The sequence below is a fragment of the Drosophila guanche genome, unplaced genomic scaffold (genome assembly GCF_900245975.1).
Source record: "Drosophila guanche unplaced genomic scaffold, DGUA_6, whole genome shotgun sequence".
Lineage (NCBI taxonomy): Eukaryota > Metazoa > Arthropoda > Insecta > Diptera > Drosophilidae > Drosophila > Drosophila guanche.
The window spans coordinates 3,567,107-3,588,729 of NW_022995749.1; the positions used below are offsets into that span (position 1 = coordinate 3,567,107).

The 21,623-nt window shown below is 45.8% G+C and overlaps 2 protein-coding genes across 6 annotated transcripts in view; both read right to left on the reverse strand.

The window, feature by feature from the left end:
• Nucleotides 1-17: 17 nt before the first annotated feature.
• On the reverse strand, nucleotides 18-2,772 carry LOC117585444 (modular serine protease). 2 transcript variants are annotated; one of them, XM_034274921.1, is made up of 6 exons: nucleotides 2,626-2,772; nucleotides 2,469-2,555; nucleotides 1,756-2,059; nucleotides 1,211-1,692; nucleotides 619-1,147; nucleotides 18-549 (listed from the first exon to the last, which is right to left on the reverse strand). In XM_034274921.1, the coding sequence occupies exons 2-6, from the start codon at nucleotides 2,530-2,532 to the stop codon at nucleotides 45-47; spliced, it is 1,884 nt and encodes a 627-aa protein (XP_034130812.1). In that variant the 5' UTR covers nucleotides 2,533-2,555; nucleotides 2,626-2,772; the 3' UTR covers nucleotides 18-44. The 2 variants fall into 2 exon arrangements, with proteins under 2 accessions (XP_034130812.1, XP_034130811.1); XM_034274920.1 differs by having other exon boundaries at nucleotides 2,469-2,772.
• Nucleotides 2,773-5,459: 2,687 nt separating this feature from the next.
• Nucleotides 5,460-21,623, reverse strand: part of LOC117585047 (homeotic protein ultrabithorax) — a 76,810-nt gene continuing 60,646 nt past the window's right edge. For all 4 annotated transcript variants that reach the window (XM_034274306.1, XM_034274303.1, XM_034274305.1 and 1 more), the window contains one exon: nucleotides 5,460-6,217. In XM_034274306.1, the coding sequence (XP_034130197.1) occupies nucleotides 5,913-6,217 (305 nt within the window). In that variant the 3' untranslated portion in view covers nucleotides 5,460-5,912. The remainder of the gene's footprint in view (nucleotides 6,218-21,623) is intronic.

Genomic DNA, 21,623 nt, shown 5'->3' on the forward strand with positions numbered 1-21,623 from the left:
TTAAGAAAAATAATCATAGGTAGATATGTAAGTATGGACACAGCTCACGATCTGGTATTTATGCTAGTTTTGATCGCTGTTGTAATTATTTCCTCAAAGTGCTGTATGTTGGTCAGTATCGTCAGACTGTGGGCGCACTGGTCTGCATTGGGTGCATTGCTGATGACGCCATACAGGAAATGGCGAGAGGTGTCACGGGAGAACGCGTTGGACTGGCGGACGGCGGTGAATCCGCCGCCACTGTCGCCCTGACACGCCAGCGACTTGCCCTGCGTGAATATGCAAAACTTGTCCGGATGAATGTCCCTGAGATTTTGCAGGCACACGGAGTTCATCTTGGACACTGCAGGCACAAACTGCAGCTCTCGCTTATCCTCGATGCTCCAACCCGCGAACTTGCCCTGCACATCGTTATTGATCGTCTCCTTCTCGGCAAAGAGCGAGAAATGGACGCAGATGGGCCGAATGACGTTGCTGAGCTCAAAGGGTTCATCCAGCACCAGCAGGGCCAGATCGTTGTAGTAGTTATCCGTCCTGCCCTTGTAGCCACTGCAATAACAAAATACGATATGGTAAGGCAAGGGAAAATCAGCAAGAGCCTGTCTAATCCATACTTACGGTGCTATAATAATATCCCGCACGTCCTGCCGGCGGTCATCGCTGGTGGTATTCTTGTAGTTACGATAAAACTTCGCTGCGATCACGCGGAACGTGTCATAGCTGTAGGCGCGTCGTGCCGCTTCATCGTACACGCAGTGGGCAGCCGTGATGACTAGGTCTGGGGTGAGCAGCGAGCCGCCACACTTGAAGTTGTAGTTCTTCTCGTCGTGCCAGACGTAGAGGCCCACATGCCATGGGACCACCGTGTTGTTGATGGTGTACCCGTTGGCCGAGAAGCTCTTGATTGGAGTGGCTATCCGGCCACACTCCTGGTCGCAGCGTTGCCGCTGGCGGTTCCAGTATCCCCCCTTCATGCACTTCATCTCCGGCAGAATGGTGCTGAGTGTCTGAAAGCCGGTGGCACACACAAACTTAACCTCGGTGCCTGGCGGATGATAGCGCTGATTGCAGTCGACATTCTGTCCAGCTGAAGTGCATATGGCCTTGGTGGAGTAGCCATCGAACTCGCCCTTCGAATCGCAGTATTCTGCAGGGGCAAACGGAGAAGAGAATAAATATCGGTTGAATGGGGATCTGGGGATCTACTCACTCACGCACTTCGGCTCTGTCTCGGAACTCCACTTTCTGTTGGCGCAGTGACTGGATTCGTCGCCGACCAATATGTAGCCGGGGTTGCAGGAGAAGTAAACGGTGGCCCTGGTGATCGGCGGGGCCAGAATGCGACCATAATGATCCTTTAGAATGGGACGTTCGTCTCCCAGCGGCAAGGAGCAGCCCAGCTGCTCCAAAGGTATGGCAACAGAGGTAGGAGTCGTCACCTTCTTGGTTGTATTACACAACAGTGGCGCCTCGTCCGATCCATCGAAGCAATCGTTCTCCCCATTGCAACTCAGTGATCCCGAAATGCAGCCACCAGTGCCGCACTTGAAGGAGTAGCCCGGACACTCCAGGTGCCCGCACAAATCCACCGACTCATCGAAGCCGGTGCCGTCACCGCAATCGTCCTTGCCGTCACATAGAGTCTCGCGCTTGTCCAGGCATATGCCAGACGGGCACTTGATCTCATCATCCCTGCAAGAATTGAGTAAATTGTGTAAAGTTTCCATTAAGGTCACGGCTGAGTCCTCTACTCACTGGCAATTGCCCTGCAAAAGTCGATCGTACTGTCGCAAATCGTCCTCATTGCCACAGCGCATTAGCGTCTCATCCGAACCATCCGCACAATCGCTGACTCCGTTGCAACCGGCTGTGCCTATGACGCATGCCCCGTAGCTGCACTGGAAGTAGGGCTTCAAGCAGTGCTGCCGCTGGGAGATGCACGTCAACGATGTCTCGTCCGATCCGTCCGGGCAGTTCTTCACGCCATTACAAACATCGAATTGCGATATGCAGCTGCCATTGTCGCACTCAAACTGGGAAGTCGAACATTCGGCGTTTACTGCAGGGAGAAGTGTACACGAATATTGACCAACGCTTTTGTTTCAGATGAACTTTCCTATCACTTTCGATTATAAATTCTAGACACGCCGGAGAACAATATTACTGCCGGCTCAAGCTGTCGCCTGTTAATTTATTTCCAACAACACTCAATCCTACATACAAGCAGAGAGCGAGAGACAGATCTTGGGTGAAAATATTACGAGAGATCTCAAGATGAACCGGCTCAAATCTTGTTTTGGCATTGTTACACATGCTGGATTGGAAGACGTTCTCCGAGAGCAAATGAGATTGTGAGAGTGCATTGTGTACTATAGATATAAGTAGCATACAATGTGCATACGAGAATTTGGTACATAGTATATGTTTATTTTCGTCTAGTTCTTATTATCATTTCGAACTTTACTCACTTTTTCTGGGCCCCAACGACACCACCACCGCACATAAGCACAATAAAATCGATTTTAGCTGCATTCTTTTCGCTTTGAAGGTAGTTTCTGTGGATCGTTAATGTTGCACATGGAAATACATTAGTACACTGATCCCTTTATGTATGTATTTGCTTGCCTTAAATGCGTTTTGATGTGAAGTCCATCGGAAAGCACTCGCTAGCGAACATTGAACGAATCCGACCGAGCTCACTAATCGAACTGACTCAACGTGACTCTACGTGTTATCTGTATCATATAATGCGAGAATACTCGTACAATAATCTTGAAGCTTAAAGAGCGCCAGATCGGGCTTGATTTCTGCGTGAGAGCATCTCGATTGTTGTGATTAAAGCAGTGGCGGGCACATTAAAAGTTCAAGCTTTAGTTTAAGCCTTATTTCTTAAGTCAGAAACTCAAAGTTCCCAATGTCCAATGCGCTGCATAATAGGTTGGAGCAAAATGCGACAGTCTGTTGGTAGCACAGGTATATTCAAGTTATATTAGTTTTATAACAGTTTTAATAACATAACAGAGTGCGCGGCAGCACTGTTGCCGCTCCTCTTTAATGTGTTTGTTTTGAACTGCAGAACTCTGTTAGCCGCTTTCAACCGCTGTTAACTTGAGCGCCCTCTAGCGGGGGTGCTCCAATTCGAAAAGGTTGTGTGTTGCGCTAGAGAGTTGAATGAGAGGTTTGGTTCGTTCGATCCTTTTAATTTAGCTTCGCCGTTTTTGCCTGTTGTTCATACCTTTCCCTGGCACTGCAGCGATTCGAGTTCGAGGTTCGAAACCAAGCTGTCATATGGTATCTATATGCATACTACATACCGGCTACATATGCACAGTGGCGCTTAGCAACATTGGTGTGTAAATATACAATTTGTTGCTCAACATTTAACATTTCAAATTCCTTGAAAATGTCTATATTAAATATAATTAAAAAACGCTATTCTATATTGCAAGGTTGAGCTTTACAATCTTATCCCAAGTGTCGCACAATAAAGAACTGCTCTAGTTCCAGCCCCATGCAAATCCTGATGCTAGCAGTTCAAGCACAAGTGCGCCAGTCAAGTTTTATAAGGAGTCCAAAATTGAATCACAAGTGGTTTAAATCGTTTTGTTTAATTTATTTGTTCATTTCCACATTCTCACTGGTTGCTGTTTGTTTTGTTGTGTTTGTTCTTTTATACGTATAGTTTATATTGATAATTTACAACTTACAGATCTAGCATAGAATGGCTTTAAATTAGAGTTACGTACGAGTAGGTTAAGAATAAACGGAGTTGGCGGGGTCCGAGCGATCGGAGATCATGGACCCCCTCATGCGGGGGGGATGGGGGAAGAGTTCAAGTAGAAAAATGTAACTGCAAAGAAGTTGTAGGTAGGGCTGATGGAAATACATATTAAGGAGAAGAAGTATCTCAACTAACTGTTGGGCCTCCGTCTGTCTGCGGGTTGGAGATTAAAGTAAAAGCCACTAGAAAGTACGTACATATAGTACATGGTATTATTACATTTTTAAGTAGTTGGTAAGGGAGGGTAGGGGTAGTACATAATACATACGTATTTGATGTATATGCAAGACATCTCCGAGTCTCTTTTTTAGTTACTGTTACTATGTATTTACGTATATCTGTTGCTACGATAATCCACATTTAAATCTGTAAATATTGTATTTTAGCGTCTATTCTTGGGTTTTGCTGTGGCGGGGAATGGAATACCCTCTCGATCCACGCTGCACATAATTTGTTTTTTGTTTTTTTTTGTGTTTTGTTTTTTTTTTTTTCAGTGTATGTATACATCAACGTATTTCGGTTGCATCTGCCGCTGCAGCTCCCGTTGCCTTTGCATTTAAAATCTATAACATTTAACTTATTTCATAGTTACGTATTTGCTTCTGTTTTTCCGTCTCGCAGATATTTTCTCTCTTATTGTTTGTCCATTTATTCTCGACTTCCATGTAAATACATAAATATATAGATATCTAGATATATATGTATATCAAGATCTGCATATGTGTATGTCTATATTCGAATCTTAGTCTCTAATTACGTATACATCTTGTGTAGGTTTTCTTTCGGAGATAACCAGCAATAAGGGATAAGTTCCAGAACTGAACTGAAAGACGAAGAGTCGATACACTCGTCGTGGGAGATGTACAATGTATATTGTGGCTTGGTTCGAGCACAGCTCGTTGGATCCACTAAACTATATATTGGTATCTCGGTATCGGTATCGCTATCGCTATCGCTATCCTCTGTAGCATACAACTTACGATCAATTAACGAAACGAGATCAAAAGCACTCTGCTCTCTGGCTCTATGCTCTATGCAGAAAAACGAAATGGCAAAAAACTAAAATAATAATAAGAATAATAATAATAACACAATAATCGAATTCGTTTTCTCTTTGTTTTTTTTAGATTTTTTCAAAACCAATAATTTATTTGCGTTTGCCGGGGCAAACGATTTGTCGTTCTCCTTCTCGGGGCTACTCTCGGATAATCTCATAAACTCTTTGTCATTAAACTAAACATAATAATAAAATTAGGAATTAATTTAATTTAAGAGTTAAAAACACTACACATTACTTAAAGAAACAGCTTCAGTTTAGTCGTTTTGGGCGACCACTACACAAATTCGTTTACAAATAAACAGAGTTAACTAAAATTGCATTAATTTTATTCCATAAGCACAAACTATACACATTCAAATATTGTACGAGTATCCTTCAAAGCGCTCATCTCTTCGCTCTTCGGTTTCCCGCTCGTAATATTTTACTTTGCTAACAAATTCTATTTATATTTAAGTTACATTTTAATAGGTTTCTTTTCTTTTCTTTTCCTTTCATTCAGTTTTGTTTTTTTTTGTTTTGTTTTGTTTTACTTTTGTTTAAATTGGTTTAAAAATTGTTTTTTACCAAAAAATTCATATCAACAGAACTATGCTTTCTTTCAACATTTTTATTCGTAATTTTTATAGTTTTTTTGAGTATTTTTGCGAAACATAATTTAATCGTACCAGTAAGCAACAAATGGGTGGGCGGGCAGGCTCACTTCGAATTTGGAAAGATCATAAACATAGTCTTACGCCGCGAATCAATGTCCACTTTTTGTGTGTTTGAAACTAAATTAAAGTTGTGTTCGTTCTCGTTCTCGTTTATTTTAATTTTAATTTATACTTCTAAGTAGGTTAGTAGTCCGCCTGCGTTGCGCTCTTCCACTACTTTTATTTACTTACTCTATTTAATTAGTTTGTAGGTTTGTTTTACGTATTTTCGGTTGCTGCTCAAACGCTTGAAATAATTCCTTTAGTTTAGTTTCGTATTCGCACATTACCATCGAAATGTTTAAATATTATTCATTTAAGTAAATAGTTCTTTTGTTACAATATAGAGTTGCTTTGTATTTGTATTTTGTAATTCCGCCTAATTCTGGTCTAAGTGCCCGCCCTGGACGGCCGCCGCCGCGGCTGCTGCCGCCGCAGCCTTTTGCGCCTGCGCCTGCTTCTCCTGCTCGTTCAGCTCCTTGATCGCCTGTATTTCCTTTTTCAACTTCATTCGCCTGTTCTGGAACCAGATCTTGATCTGTCGCTCCGTCAGACAGAGGGCGTGCGCCATCTCGATTCTCCTTCTGCGGGTCAAATAGTGATTCGTGTGGAACTCCTTCTCCAGCTCAAGCGTCTGGTAGCGGGTGTATGTCTGTCGGCCGCGTCTTCGCAGACCATTTGTACCTAGAGAAGATAGATTTGGAAGGTTATTAAGGCTCAAACACGCTTCAATTCACATCTAATTAAAACATTGACAAAGTCTTTCAGTCAGCACGCTTGGATGTGCGTTGATAAGTAGGTCGAAAAAAATGTACATGACGAAATACAATCTTAAACAGTTTCATGATATCGTCGGGAAAATAAAAATGAAAAACTGCAACAAGCTGCCCAACATTTGTGCTGTTTTTAGGCTAATGTCGTAAATATAAATTCTCCTTTTTGCACAGCTCGAACTCAAATTGAAACGATCATCAAGCAGCACAACCAAGCGCAATTGCAGCCGGGCCGCGGGAAAGGAAAGGAGATCTCCAGCAGCAGAAACCTCAACTGCAAAAGAAATACATTTCATTTTTACGAGTATTGCCATTTGCCAGTTGCATTTGCGGCTTGTGGCTTGCGGTTTTTGTTTCTTTGCCGAGATCGTTACTTTAAATTGATCGTTTGCTGCTGTGGCAGGCCGATGTTGCTGCTGCCTGTCATTGCTGCAACATTAAAATGAAAAGGAGAAACGTGCCAGCACTCGGCAACGGGGTATAGGGAGAGTTGGCTACTTAAACTGCAGTTATGCCAGATAATGCCCGTTTAATTGGCAACCTGAGTCGTACATGGACACGGACAGGGACAGGGACTGGGACAGGGATTGAGTCTCATCAACATGCAGTCGGTGCTGCTGTGTTTAATCTCTGATTTTAAATATTTATGAAGTTTAATTTGCCTTCCAGTGCAATAACTCAATTTCGTGTGTGTTGCCAGCCACTCGCTCGCACTCTCTCTATCCATCCATAGCTGTCTTTGTCTCTCTCTCCCTCTCTCTCTCTGTCTCTGCATCAGAGGCAAAAGCAGAACCAGACCATGTCTGATTTTATCAGAATTTACTCTCCGCTTCAGCCTCGCCACGGACTGAAGGACGAACGGACAATGTTAACTTTCGCATTTTGAATTCCGAGTCTCTTTCTCCGAGTCTGGGCTGGGTCCTGGGCCTGGGCCTGGGCCTGAGCCTGGGCGCAATGTTAAGTTAAATATTATGAGCATTTATTATGTTATAAATTTGGCCTAAAGGTATTAACAAATTTATGCCGACACGAAAGTCATAAAGTGAAAACGCATTTATCTTTCACTCTCGCACACACACACACACACACACACAGATTATTACACTTGCATATGTGTGAGCCCGAGTGCACTTGTGTGTGGGTTCTTGTGCGACAGACTTACATTAAATGAATGGCGAACCATTTTTATAGACAATAAAAATGATGTGAAAAATAAAATTGCCATCATCCAACAAAGAATTTATTATCCATGCGTACATATGTCTATATGTCATATATGTTTCCATATCTATAGATTTGAAAATGTGAAGTGATAATGTGAGGCACCAATTTAAGGTGCGAGAAACTTGGACAGAGACAAGTCGAATGATTTGCGAAATATATTTAACTTAAGATATGATGTGTGTGTGTATTTATTTCTGTACAATTAATAATCCATTGTATTCATTTATTCGCTAAAATGTTGATATATGCATACTGAGGTAGATAAGATTAAGCCTTTAAGTCTTTGTATTAATATTAATAATTAATACTTAATATTTAATTCCCCCGCATTTCTCACCACCCAGCAGCTGTCGAGAGCACAAAATAAAGAAATACGAACAGCGTAGAACTCACAAATAAATTTATTTAGCACTAAACCTGTTTCGTTTGCTGATTAGCTTAAATCCCACCCGCTCCACTGCTGCTGCTGCTACTTCTCGTGGGGTATCCATCACGCGGAGGTTTTAGCAAAAGTTTCATCTTAGACTGGAGGAAGAGGCTGCCACTGCTGGCAGTGGAGTACGTGAGCTGTGCTCGACAATTTTAAATGGAATTTGTCACTCGGCCGCCGAGTATTCAGATGGCCGCCCCGCGGCTCTGCCCGCCCTGCCCTGCCCTGCCCTGCCTTGTATATGCAAAAATAAACTTTTTACGAAACTTTGGTTTGCCCCCACTTTTCTTCGCTTTTCCTCTGTCCTCAACCCGCTTGGATTTTTTTCCATCGCGCTGGCCAAGTTTCAAAATTTATTATGCGAAAAAGTGCGAAATTCATTTTGCTTCTTTGGCTTCTCGGCGCTTCTTCTTCATCTGCGTCCTGCTGTGCTGTGCCATTTTCTTTTGTAGACTTTTGGAACATTTTTGTGTATTTCTAAGTACATAATTTAAATGCTGGTATGTGTGGGTCGGAGGGGACTGTGTGTGGGGGTGGGGGGGTGGCACAATACAACTTTGTATGGGAAGGCGCGAAATTTCTCGTAGATAATTTAAACGAGCCAGAAAGAGAGAGAGAGAGAGAGAGAACGAATTGGACTGCGAACGAGGATGGATGGTGGATGGGATGGTGGAGTCGCAGCAGCAGCGAGAAGTGGAAATCTTTTTCCAGAATATTTATTTTTTTCCAGTTGGTTTTCCGCGGGGCCACCACGGGTTTCCTTCCTCCATTCTGGAGATACATTTTCAAGGTTTTGTCGTTGTTTGGGCGAGCAGCTGTGCCCGTGTCGAGTCCTCAGTACGTGTTATATTTTTTAACTTAAATTCCTGAGGGATTTAAAGTTTTGACAGTTTACGTGTCTCCCATTTGCAGCGAACTTTGAACCGAACCGAAACGAAACGAAAAACCAAACGAAACGAAACGAAACGAAGCGATAGATGTCCCCTCTCTCTCCGTCGCTCTTTCGCTCTGTGTATCTGCCTTCTCTTTTCATCTATGGGTGTGTGTGTCCCTCGGACTGACTCACCCCTGTTCGGAGCGTTTCCAGCGGCAATAAATCTCCAGGTGACGGCGACTCCATGTTGCATGCGGCACAACGTGTGATCTATGCTTCTATTATAACTATTTATATACCCTGATACAGATACAGATGCACATACAGATACGCATGTGGTGTGTGTGTGTGTGGGGGGGGGGGGGTGGATAGACTACTTATATTTAATTCGATTTTGTTTCTCGGTTTGCTCCTCCTTCTGCTCTAATTTATTTCTTGTTTTTGTCATCGTCACGCGCCTGGCCCCTGCCACGAGCAGATATTCCTCTCTCTTGTAGAGCAATCTTGATGCATGGGGAATACCCCGCTTAGCAGGAATTTCTTTCTGTAGGGGATACCGAGGAGCGAGTGCCTATTCCTGGTATCTGTAAGACACAACATTTAGATGCGCGCAGATTACCGGGAACTGAACTCCATACATCTACCGGAAATTGATTCCCCTTTTCGAGCGTTTCTTTCCAGGAAACCAAAAGGCGAAACAGCTTGGCAGGAACCCTTTTCGAGCCCCGAGCAGGACAAATCAATGGCGAATCGATTAATTGGTCTGTTTGGCACACATGTGTCGCTCCACCCATGGGACCCAGCCCCTCTGCCTTACGCATTTTATTCGCAATTTAATTAAATCTATTTTCGTGCGTGTTTGTCATGGGCGTGTTTCACCTTGCCTATGATGTACACACACCCACCCACAACCACAGCTAGTCTCTGGCTTGGGATTGTCTCTAGCTATGTATACATAGGCATGTGCTGTACATATGTACAAATAGATGTGTGTATGTTCTCTTAGTACTTGCACCCCTCTGGATTGGAGTGTCTATAAAACAATTAAATGCGACAACGACGACGACGCACAAAAGCCACAGAAAGTCGGTTGAGGTTTACTGGGAGACGGAAAACTAATTTTCCGCACTGCCAATCGAGGACCACTAAATCTGTCAATTAAATTGGCCACAGGGAGTACGAGGGAAAGGCGTTGGCGGAACGGAACGGAACGGAACGGAAGGTGAGCCCGCTTCCTTAGATCTGTGTTTCAGACGTGATTATGGCCTCTATGCCTATGCGGGATATTGATGCTTGCGGTGGCAAATGCGCAATTGAGTTGCAATTGCGAGCACGAACACGGACGCAATCTTTGAGATACACGCACACTGCAGATGCACATGCCATGTATGTATGTACATACGCTGTACATATCTACATACATATGTATATATCTGCATCTGGCAAACGGCAGACTGCAGCTCGAATTGCAATTGAAGATGCGATTGTGTGTGGCTATCAAATTTTGAGCTACACGTTTAGGGTGTGCACATGTCCCACACAACCACACCCACACCCACACCCAGCCCCAACCCGAAGTGTATCTTATGGGCCGCTAGACAGGCAACCTCCGGCTCCTCAAAGCTTTGGCATTTTCAATTTTTCTCAAATATCCTTGGCTGGCAATCAGTTTTTAATTGCTTTTCGTTGGCACACCCGACACTGAGAGCGGAGGCAACTGCAACTGCATCTGCATGCTCCTAAGAGCAGGTGGTGGCTTGGCCACTTGCTCCTGCTCTCTCTCAGCCCCAGTGGCCAGGCCGAAACGATGTGCCATGCGGAATGCGTTGCATGAAGGATCGGTTCTCATCCCATCTGATCGAGGTATTCGTGGCGCGTACAGCCTCCCAAATTGTACTCCAACATAATTGTGCCCCGAAAATTGACGCTGGGTAAGGGGAGGCCCTCCCGCTGGTGAAATTTTTGCCAGATCGCCGATAAAATCGGCTTAACGAACAGGCTTAAGCCTCACGCACAGTTTATTTCCCCCCGATTTATGCTCGATTTTTGGTAATTGTTGCTTGCAAGCGCAACTCTCAATGGCCGCCTGATGATCTGAGAAGTGGAACGGGCCAATGCAGGCGGGAAACTGGTTTTTGGCTGGACCCCGATATGGCGGCCTCTCTCTTACGCATGCTCAGGGCCCGCTCGTCATTAAAATAATTCATTGCCGCGGCGGCTTGCAGGAGGATTGTGAGTGCGATTGCGGTAGCTGACGCTGCAACAGGTAGCTGGATCCTGGACTGGTTCCAGGGCCACTGACCAGCCAGCACTGAGCAGGGTGCTCTGTTCTGAGTTATGGCTGGGCCTGTTGAGCATGCAATTTGCTCGGGACTGTCCCTATTTTAAAGGGGAGCAGCAGAATGAAGCAGTGATGAAAGCATAAAATTTAATCGATCATTTTTAGTACAAAAGATGCCAATCGATTGAACTATAAAAAAGAACAATAAGTGTAATTTTCCAAAGTTTTTTGATGTTTTCAATTTCATGTCATGGCAATTAAAACCAAATTTGTGTTTGAATGAATTCATCTGACGGTTTATTGTCTCTATTTTGAATGTGAATTGTATAATAATGCCATCATTGGCCCACCAAACAGTCTTTGGATGGTTCACACTGGCAGGGAGCCGACTGACCCAGTGCCCCAACTCCTACTCCAACCCGAAGACCAAGACCAAGCCCAAGCGCAGGGCGCGACGAAGCTGAACGCGGCATTTGATGTGGGTTTATCTTAATAGCTCAATTAATGAACGATGCGAACGGCACTGCTGGTACCCCTTTCTCCTAGGGGGCGATCGAACAAAAAAGTTGAACGCGACACGCCATTTCCATACTCGCAAAGACCCAAACCATGTAGGGCCGTGCATGTATGTCTGTATGTATATTTGGTGTGTGGAACGCCTTCTCATCGTGCTTTAACCTCGCCGTCATCATTAAAATAATCAACGACTCTATTTTGGCTCCGTTTCAAGTTCTATTTCCATTTCCAGTTTCATCTTCACAGACACAGACACAGCCATGGAAGCAGATACAGATGGAGGCAGACACGGACGAGCGACAGCTGGCGGAACGCATCGATAGAGGAGATACAGATACAGATACAGCTAAAGCTACAGCTACGAAGACGAAATTTTAACAGTTCAAATACGAAAGACAGCAAAGGCATTTGAAGAAGATGCGAACAGAGCGTGACTACGAAGATGAAGTTGTTCAATGGGAGATTTCTGTCCAGCCATAAGCGCAAAAGCCACAGCCAGAGATGGTAGACGGCAGACTTGGATCGGACAGTCGGACGGACATCGAATAAATAAATAAGTGGCACGATGTCAAGCTGTTTCATATCTGCAGTGAGCATCGCGGCAGGACAACGATGTTGCCCCGGCCACTCGTTGAATACATATATTCTCGATTTCAGAGCTCATTAGACAAAAACTAAAAACGCACAACTCACATATTCGCCCGGATAGATACGATTCGTTGGTTGGGTCTTTCGCTCTGACGTCAGGCTGGGCTGCCCCCAATAATTATCGATTGGAGTTATGGCGGCTCGGGGAACGGGAACGGGAACGGGAACGGAAATGTGCAACATTTCCGCTCTTCACCCGGGAAAACGGGCCAATACAAATCAGTGCCAAGTGTCAAATCTAACTACCGATTGCCGGCAAATACGAAAGAAATGCTGAATGACGAAAAATGGCTGCCGCTCTGCCGATAAGACTCTCTGGGCTGGAATTGTTTACGAGTGTGTCTGAGGGGGAAGAGGGCATCCTCCAGATACATATCAGACGGCGGCAGCAACGCCATTTCGTGTATCTGTATCTTTTAATTGCACGCGAGTGCGCCCAGCCGATCTGTCACGCCTACTCGTTTGGGACTCTGCTTTACTGCGGCCTCTTTCTTCTCCCTTATCCGGCAAGAAAATCGCAAGTTGAATGTGTTTTTAATTGCCTCTTCGAAATCGGAGAATGGCCCAAGCATAAATCTCAGCTCTGGCGATAAGCTTGGGCAAAAAGTGGGAAATCATTTTAGCATTTCCAGTGCATTGATTATAATTCCTTAGAAAATATGCATTAGCATATCTTATTTGGGTTTTGGTTTTACTTGGTTTTACTGCTGCTTCTGCGTAGGAAAAGGCAATCCAAAAAGAAACAGTTCTTCTCATTTTCGCTTAGTCAAATTTCGTGTGGAGGTGCAGAAACTTTGGCTAATCACCAGTAAAAAGCTTCGTTTATCCTCCAATATCGTGCAACACCTTAGCTCGTATTACCCATTAGCGCTGAATGTAGCTTACCCTCTCTCAGAGGTGAAAGGAACTCGACTCGGGTGCACACATGTGCGGTAGGTGGGTGTGGGTGCAGCCGAAACTTCATTAAGGGCACATAAAAGTAAACAAGCGAAAAGTGTCGGAATTTCACACATAATTGGCACTTGAAGTTTTTACTTTTATTTGGCCCCAACTGAACGACAAACTTATGGTCCGTTCGACTGTGCAAGTCGCATGAGCAGAGCCAGTCCTGTCCCTGGCCCTGGAGCTGGAGCTCTAGATGGGGGCAATTCGGTTTGGCTGGGTGTCGAATTCTGGCTGGGGTCTGTGTGTTTGGTCTTTTGAGGTCACAGCAGCTGCTTCCCGGCAGCGTTTTTCTTTCTTTTCCTCCCTCTCTCTCTCTCTCTCTCTCTCTCTCTGTTTCTTTTGCTCTCTCTGTTGTTTCTACTGTGAAAAAAGTGAAAGTTAAGAGCAACAATTCTTTTGCTGTTCGCATTTGCTGTTGTTGTTTTTTTAAGCCCCATCTCCCGACTGCTAGAACGTGTGAAACTAACAGTTAATTTCGAGGCTGCAGTCGCAGTTCCCCCCGCCTGTCACCCGATGCCGATACCAACACCGATTCAGAAAGTTGCAGTCTGCTCTCCTCTGGTTCTCCTCCTATGGGGAAGTGTTTCTGTGTGTGTGTGTGTGTGTGTGTGTGTGTGTGTGTGTGTGGCGGCGAGTTTGTCGTTGGAAAGATTTATGTTCAAATTGCTTTTGCACACAAATCGAACAAAACGCCAAACGATGCGCAGATACAGTGGAGCAAATCGGGTCGAACAGAAATTATTTGAATGTTATACTTATTTATTATTTCATTTATCTCTTCTATGAACTTTAAACATATTCTATTATATCTTCATTTTGAAATTTTTCCCTCCCACATTTTATGCCAATTCGATTCCACTGTACCAATGGGGGGATGGTGCTGCAGTTGGTCGAGTGTGTGCCGCAGTGGCTGCTGTTCTGATACTTTTTTGCAATCAATAACATTTTCGCAAGTGAATTACTTGCCATTGTTTCGCTCATCCCTCAGACAAAGAATTTACGGCACAGTAGGAAGGGGTGTGCCCAGTAAGGGGAAGGGAGGCAAGTGTTCTGGGAGAAGAAAGTGCCAAAGTTGAAATTTCCATTTCCATTGTAAGTTGAAGTCAGAGTCGCCTCCGCTCTCCAGCCCAGATTTATGATGGTTTATAATGAACTTGTAAAGTAATTATGCGCTGCGACGCGTACGAGTACGAGCAAGAGGACGAGTATGTATGTGCCACCTTGGCGGAGGTGGAACCACCCCCAACACCACCCACACCCAGAGCATAACTCAGGCGCAACCCTTTTCAAAAAATGGCTCTTGTCGTGTGATTTTTCGTCCGCCAAACCACCCACCCACGGTCGAGTCTTTGGCTGCCGTTTACGCTTGTAATTACACGCTTCATTGTTGAAAGGGACCAGAACCAGCGGCAGGATGGGGGCGAGGACGAGGGGCAGAGGCAGTCATCTTGGATGGCCCCGCTTGCGTCGAGGGTCTCCATTTTGCATGTTGTTTCGTCGCCTCGCTCTGGTGTCGTATATCTTCCTTCTAATTGGGTTTCGTTGTGCGCCGTGCCCGCTAATGTCAACCTTGCTGCTGTTGTCGTTCTCGTTCTCGTTGTCCCATGCCCCATGCGTGCTCCGGACTCCGACTCCTTCTCAGTCTCCCGATTCACTTAGCCTGCACATGCAAAAGACGATCCCCAACCGCCAAAAACTGTGCCCGCCCAGAGCCATTAAAAGTGGGCGGCAGCGGGCGGCTGGCTCTACTGCTGCTGGAGTGCTGCTTGAGGAAACGGAAACGTTGAGCTTCGTCGCTTCTTGGGATGCTGTCCTCTCCGCCATAACCCTCTCATATGTGTGTGCTGTGTGTGTGTGTGCTGTGTGCATTGGGGAACCAAGGAGCTGGCTGGCGTCTCTTGAGTTATGTTGCATGCTTTTAGGTGATTTAGCCCACGTTTGTATGCACAAACCAAACGTCTGCAAGGTTTTGGTTTATGTTTTGTTTAACTAATATTTTGTGAAATCTTCTCCGAAAATTATGAACTTGGCTGGCTGTCTGGCTGGCTGCCTCGATGCCCACAACTGCAAACTTCCCCCCCGTGCTGCCCTCCCACTACTCTTTGTCCTTTCCGCCTGGCCAAAAGTTTTTCATTTTGCTCTCTGCCAATTTCACACTCTGCCAAACGCTGCAGGGCGAGCAATAATTTCCAGCCAATAGCTTGCTGAGGAATGAGGTGCGCCAAGGGGTTTAAAAGCCAGGGCCATGGTCCGAAAATGTGGAAAATATTGTGACATTTCTTGATGCCCACACAAGGGGTTCGACCCATTGGCGGACTTTTAGTTTACTTCCACAGATACTTCTCGCTTAAAGCACAGCTCAGAGCATACAACTGAATCTAACAAATAATATTTAATGAAAAATTAAAGCTATCAAGCAAAATCTTCCATCTATTTTCCTGATAAACTTTTACAGAGACTATCCGGCGGAATGATTGTATTTCTTTTTGTTGCCTGACTGGCACGCTTATTAACTAAAGCGAATGGCGGCCGGCTGTCTCTCGTAAATCAGACCTCTGCCCCACCCAGTTCCTTGCGGGCTGGAGCGCCTCCTCCTGGGGCTGACTGGCTGCGACAGTTGCCACAGCGCTCAAGTATTTTCTCACATATTAAAAAAGATGGGCGAAGGGAGAAAGCCGAAACAGAACAGAGCAAAAAAAAATCCCTACAACGCTTTGCATAAAAAATAAAGCACCGAGTCATGTGTGTGTGACATCATATCGTATATTGTCGCATGAATTTACGTGACCATATGTTGTCGCCCGAGCACATAAATTGCAAGTGGGGGGCACAGACGGCTCGGCTTGACTGGGCTTCTGTGCCTCAAGTGCCGCCCTAACCCTTCACCCGCCTCACACTTGCCAAGTGTTGATATTTCGTTCGATGCTCGTTTGACTTCTGCAAGTGCGGAACAAAAAAATACACCAAAAATTTATTGAATTTAATTTGAATTCGCACAATGGCCCCCGCAACAGCTGCCAGCCACACTTGATGGCCAGCATTCGCATCTGTATCTGTATTTACATATATCTGTTTTTATCTGCTCTACAATACTCCTAAATCGTTCCTCATTCCGCATTAGATCGAAGCGTGGCTCATATGAATATTTAAGCCGACAACTTGATAACGCCTTCAACTGCGCCATCGCCTAATGAAGCCGCGCAAAATTCGTTTTTAATTGCCATAGCGAAATCCCTAAGATGGCGGCGGGCAGAAAAATTTCGTTTTAATTGCTGCCCAGCATCCCGAGTACCGGGTGCCCAGACTCCCCAGCAGAAATATTGCCACTTGTGTTTTTTAGTCCCGATGTACTGTCTCTCCCCACCCACCCCCCTCTCTCTCTCTCTCTCTCTTTGGTCCTCAGTGGGCAAAAAACTCGATTTTCCAGCTAATGGATGAAGGCAGAATTGTTGCTTTTGGAAGAGAAGGAGAACTGTGGCTGAGGCTGGTGCTGGTGCTGGTGCTGCTGTGTCTGTGTCTGGGATTGGGTCTGGTGCTGGGCATGGGCATCGGCTTCGACATCGGCACAGCAGCCAATTAAAGGCATGACATAAATCCATCTGTGACTTGTATTGGGTGTTTCCGCCTGCGGCCCACATTCTCCATTCCCCATTCTCCATGCCAAAGACAGCGCCAAAATGTTCAAGATTGTTGCAAGCCCAAACAAAACAGAGGAACGGATCGGAGAGCGGACAAAAAAACGTGAAGTGAGCGGAGCTGGAGTATAGGAAAGGAAAACTTTGCCCAACCAACCAACCAACCAAACAGACCCACCGACCAGCCTGGCTCTGGTCTGGGACTCTCGTTCGCTTTTCATGCTCACGCCCGTTGTTTCATTTTACAATGTGTTTTTTTCTTTCTTTGTTTTTTTTTTTTGTCGGTTTTTCTGTTGTCTCTTTCTCGTTTTGTTGTTTTTTTTGTTGTATTATTGCATTGTAAGAGTATTTTTCTACTTGAGTTGGCACCACCACCATCCGTCCGTCCGTCCGTCCGTTTCGATTGTTGCTGCTTTTCCGTTGGCTGTTGCTTTTTTCTGTTGCCGCGAACATGCACTTCGGCAAAAGAAACCGCAGCTTATGCTGGGCCTTCGCCTTCGCCTTCGCTTTTGCCATCCCATCCCACACCCAAAAAAAATGTGTCAGTTCTGGCTCCCCCCTGGGGTTCAGTGTTTCCCTCCCCACACATTAAAATTCTTGAGCGAAACACCCGATTCCGAGTCCAAGTTAACTAATTTATGTCGCAGGACTTTGAATTAATGAATAAATGGCGAGGGCGCCCAGATGGATCGTCGGGGCACGGGGTGTGGGCTGCAAATATGTAAATTACTTGCAAAAACACACAAAAGTAAATAAAAACATTAAACAGAGAAGCGAAACAAAAGGAAAAGGCCCACACGCCATCTTGAGAGAAAACCATGAAAACTTTTGTCTTATAAAGTGAAAATTCCACGGGTTTGCCTCGAGCAGCTGCCAATGCTCTTCCTTCCCCTCGCCCAGGACGCACTTGTCCGAAACGAAACTTTTTGGAAAAGAAAACTTGGCGAGTTATGAGCGGGATGTTTTGGAAGTGACATCATGAATATGCTAAATAGGCAATCAAATGAAATAAATATATTTATAATTGAGGGGGTGATCAGAGTGGCATTATGGTGCGAATTGGGGGATTTGTGTTTGCCCAAAAATAATTTTAGGCATTATAAAACTCAATTTGACCAGCCGGAATACGAAGAGGTATATTTCCACATAATATTGAATATTATTTCATTGAATTCTTCTTCGAATCTCCTTCACCAATCGGATATCAGATAGCAAACGGGAGCCAGCAGATACTATACAGATGGGTAACCAATAAAATTAATAATCATAATAATTAATATGATTTGTTGTCCAGTGCGAGGGGCGCAATTAAATGTTGCCCGGCATAAATCGAGGCGAGCAGGCTTCGAGAGATTGGAAAGGCCCGCATTTCCCGACCCACTGCTGCCCCCAGCCACACCATCTCCCCATCATCCATTGGGAAAAGTTCGGCAATTAAGATGGTTCAACACATAACGACAATCGGCGGAGAGAGCGGCAGAGGGAGAGGAGCATACAAGTAGTAGAGTCGGAGAACACGACAGTGGCAGGGAGACACACAGTCCACAGTCGCAGGCTGTGCATTATCTTTGGGCAAACAGACATGACAACGAGGAACAAATAAATCGCATAAAATATAATTATGAAATTTGTAGCTCGAAGCGGGGTGGAACAGGGGGTTGGGGATGAGGATGGGCTGGCTGAGTGGGTGGGCGTTCGGGTGTATGGATGCACTGCCTTGAGTTAATACGCGCCTTGTAATTAACTTGTGATTTATTGTCGCAAGTTTTCAGCGGTTTCTGCTTGGCTTTCTTCTTCCTTGTCTGCTTTGCTCTGAGGGTCCGCTTCATTTGGCGGCCTCTTCTTTTATTTTCCTTTTGCTTTTCTTGGGTGTTCCCTTTCCCTTTATTTGTTTCCTTTTTGTAATTTTTTCGGTCTTCGTTTTCGTTCTCCTGCCTGCACTTGGCTCTCCCGGCTTGGTTCATTTAGTAAACTTTCTCCTGGCGCTGCTTTATTCGCAACAAAATGTCTCGGAAAATAAAGCTAATTTATATGGGGTCCGCCTCCTCGGTGCGTCCCCGCCACTGCCACTGCCACAGCCACCGCATCCGCCCACCTTTAATATTAAATGTTACACCAGGGACACATTTCGATGAAATATTTCGTAAAAAGTGTCTACGAGAGAAAAATTTGCTCCCGCTCTTTGGATTCTCTATGGCGACTTCACCTTTGGCCAACGCCAGAGTCTCAGCTTCCACTTCCCTCTGCCTCTGCCTTTCCCTGTCTCTGACTCTGTCCCTTTCTGGGGCCATGCGTCTTGCTCAAGTTGCGTTTGCTGGTCGCACAAAACTTTCTCCTTGCGGCGCTCCACGCCTTCTGCCTCAGCCTCACGCACGTGGCAAGAGGAGGAGGAAGCAGAAGCAGAAGCAGAAGCAGAAGCAGAAGATGCTGCCGCCTGGCATTCCATTCCTTTTGTTTTACTCCGAGTGTGCCTGGAGTGGGTGGCGGAGAGGCAGTGGGGGTGGGTTCTTGGGCCTGGCACAGCCCAAGAATTATTACCGACCAAATAAGCGATATTTCTCGAGGGATGAATGTGCTTTGGTGCGTGTTTTATTTTATTTCGTTGAGTTACAATCCACCATCTAACGGTACACGCTCTCGCTCTGCCTTCTGCCTAGGGGTGGGTGGTGCCGCAGGGCGGGGGTGGGAGCCGGACTGGAGTGGAGTTCGGTGCGCATGCCAGAAGGAGGTGCACGGGAAATGTCGAATGCGAAATTAAGAAAACATGGCAGTAAAATTGGGTAATAAATCATGGGGGGGCCTCAAAGTGTTACTTCCACACAAAGGACGAAACGGGGATACAAAGTACACGGCACAGTTGGAATTTGTTTTGCTACAAATTATACAAAGCCTGCAACACACACAACTTCGGGGAGAGCGAATAGGATGGATGTTGCGACATATGCCAGCAGTGGAAATTCGATTGCCATCATTATAACACAGAAAAATGCTCCAGGATCGAGTATAAGGAGTGCAATCAGTTCAAGTTCAAAGAGTCCATCCATTTGCCTCTTCCATTCACAGGTTGTAAGTTGTCTGGGTCCGAAAAACCCAATCGAAAAGCAATCCCCCTAATCCTCCCTAAACCTTATGCAGTGCGCTTCTCTGTGTGCGTGTGAGAGTGTGATTAAAATGGCGATATGAATGCATAATAATATGAGAGTTATGACCTGGCCAGACCCCGCTCTCCAGCCTTCACCCTCCACCCTCTCCACTGCCGATCGGAGGCATAAGACTGCAGCAAACTAAAGCGCTGCAGCGCCCCCAACCCATCTCTACCCATCCACCCAACGGCCGTTCACTCGGCAGTCCCCAAGTCCTTCCCCGACCATCATCGCCGGGTGAGTAAGTGAGCTGAACTTTGATGCCGCCACATTCTATTCGCATTTGCGCTCCAACTACCTATGGCCATATATCTTCCTGGCCGGACTAGCACCGACCGACTCGCTCCAGCGCCAGCGGGCCGGGCCGCCTGTATTCCTATTTTCATTTTTTTTTTGGCCAGTCAACTCTCGAGTACGAAGCTCAAAAGCCGTAAAGCCTTGAATGGGGAATCGTCAGCGGGGAGTTGGGTGCTGTGCGGACTGTGGACTGCGGACGGTGGGGTAGGCGCAGTGGCAAAGAGTGCCGCCTCGGCCGCCGTTGCCCCTGGAAGATTTATGCAGTTCATATTCACATTTTCCAAACGCCGCATACCAGACCCAGACCCAGCAGCAGCAGCAGCAGAATTCGAAGCGCACACGGATGCAGGCAGGCGAACAAGTGGAAAGGACAGGGACGAAGAGGAGAGTACAGGAATAGGATGAGGATGTGGCACGGACACTGCAGGCGTGCGTCTGTGAATGTGCATATGTGTTCGGTGCCTGCCTGTCCATGTATGGGTAAATCGGTGTGCGTGAGAGAGGGAGAGAGAGCAAGTCCAGCCTCAATTGTTGGAGCTTTTTTGGGCGCCAAATGTGCGCTGAGCATTGCAGCTGCAGTTGTTGTTTTTGTCGGGCAGTAAGTACAGTGGGCTGAAGGAACAACTTAGCCAGTTAAATATTCCAAGGAAAGTAAGGAATATTTTCATATAAACTGCTTAAATATTAATCGAATAAAGCACGTGAAAAGCAGCTACAATTTGGAATGAAGAATCATGGATCATGAAAAAGATCTGTAAGCAGAGTTAGATGATTTTTTTTTCGAGTACGAAATATGAAAGCTCCACTGTGCTTGGCCTAGCCCTGGCCGTGATCAAAGCCATGGAGAAGGGATGAAAAGGGAGTGGAGTCTGGGGCTCCGCTTTGGTGGATGACTGCAGGCCCGGCCCGGCTCGCTCGGGCAAGTGTTGGAGCACACTGCATATTAAGTTATTGTATATTAGGTGTTAAATCAGATAAATTTTCGCATAATACCGCATACAGCACTCGGATTTTCAAAGATTAACGTGGCGCACACACAGTCAGTTTGTTGGCCAGTGCAGTTGTTGTTGCTGCTGCCGGCCCCTCGTGTTGTTGTCTCTCTTCCATGTGGCCGTCGGTTGAGCCCTGGCTGTGGCTATGGCTGCAGCATTTTGGAGCTGTTTTAATCATTTGAATGCTGCACATTGTTTTCGACCGAGGGGCAGGCGGCAGTCTCTAAACAGTGTTGCAGTTTATTTGCATCGCCGGACGATGGTTATTTGTTGGGCTGCGTTGTCTGGGCAGTCATTGATAAACCCTTTTTGCCCTTATAGACTTTCCATAG

Coding starts and splice junctions, on each gene's coding strand:
- LOC117585444 (XM_034274921.1), bottom strand. CDS start 2,532: ATGCAGCTAAAATCGATTTTATTGTGCTTATGTGCGGTGGTGGTGTCG. Junction 1,693..1,755: donor CTTTTGCAGGGCAATTGCCA/GTGAGTAGAGGA, acceptor CAATTCTTGCAG/GGATGATGAGATCAAGTGCC. Junction 550..618: donor CGGGATATTATTATAGCACC/GTAAGTATGGAT, acceptor TTGTTATTGCAG/TGGCTACAAGGGCAGGACGG.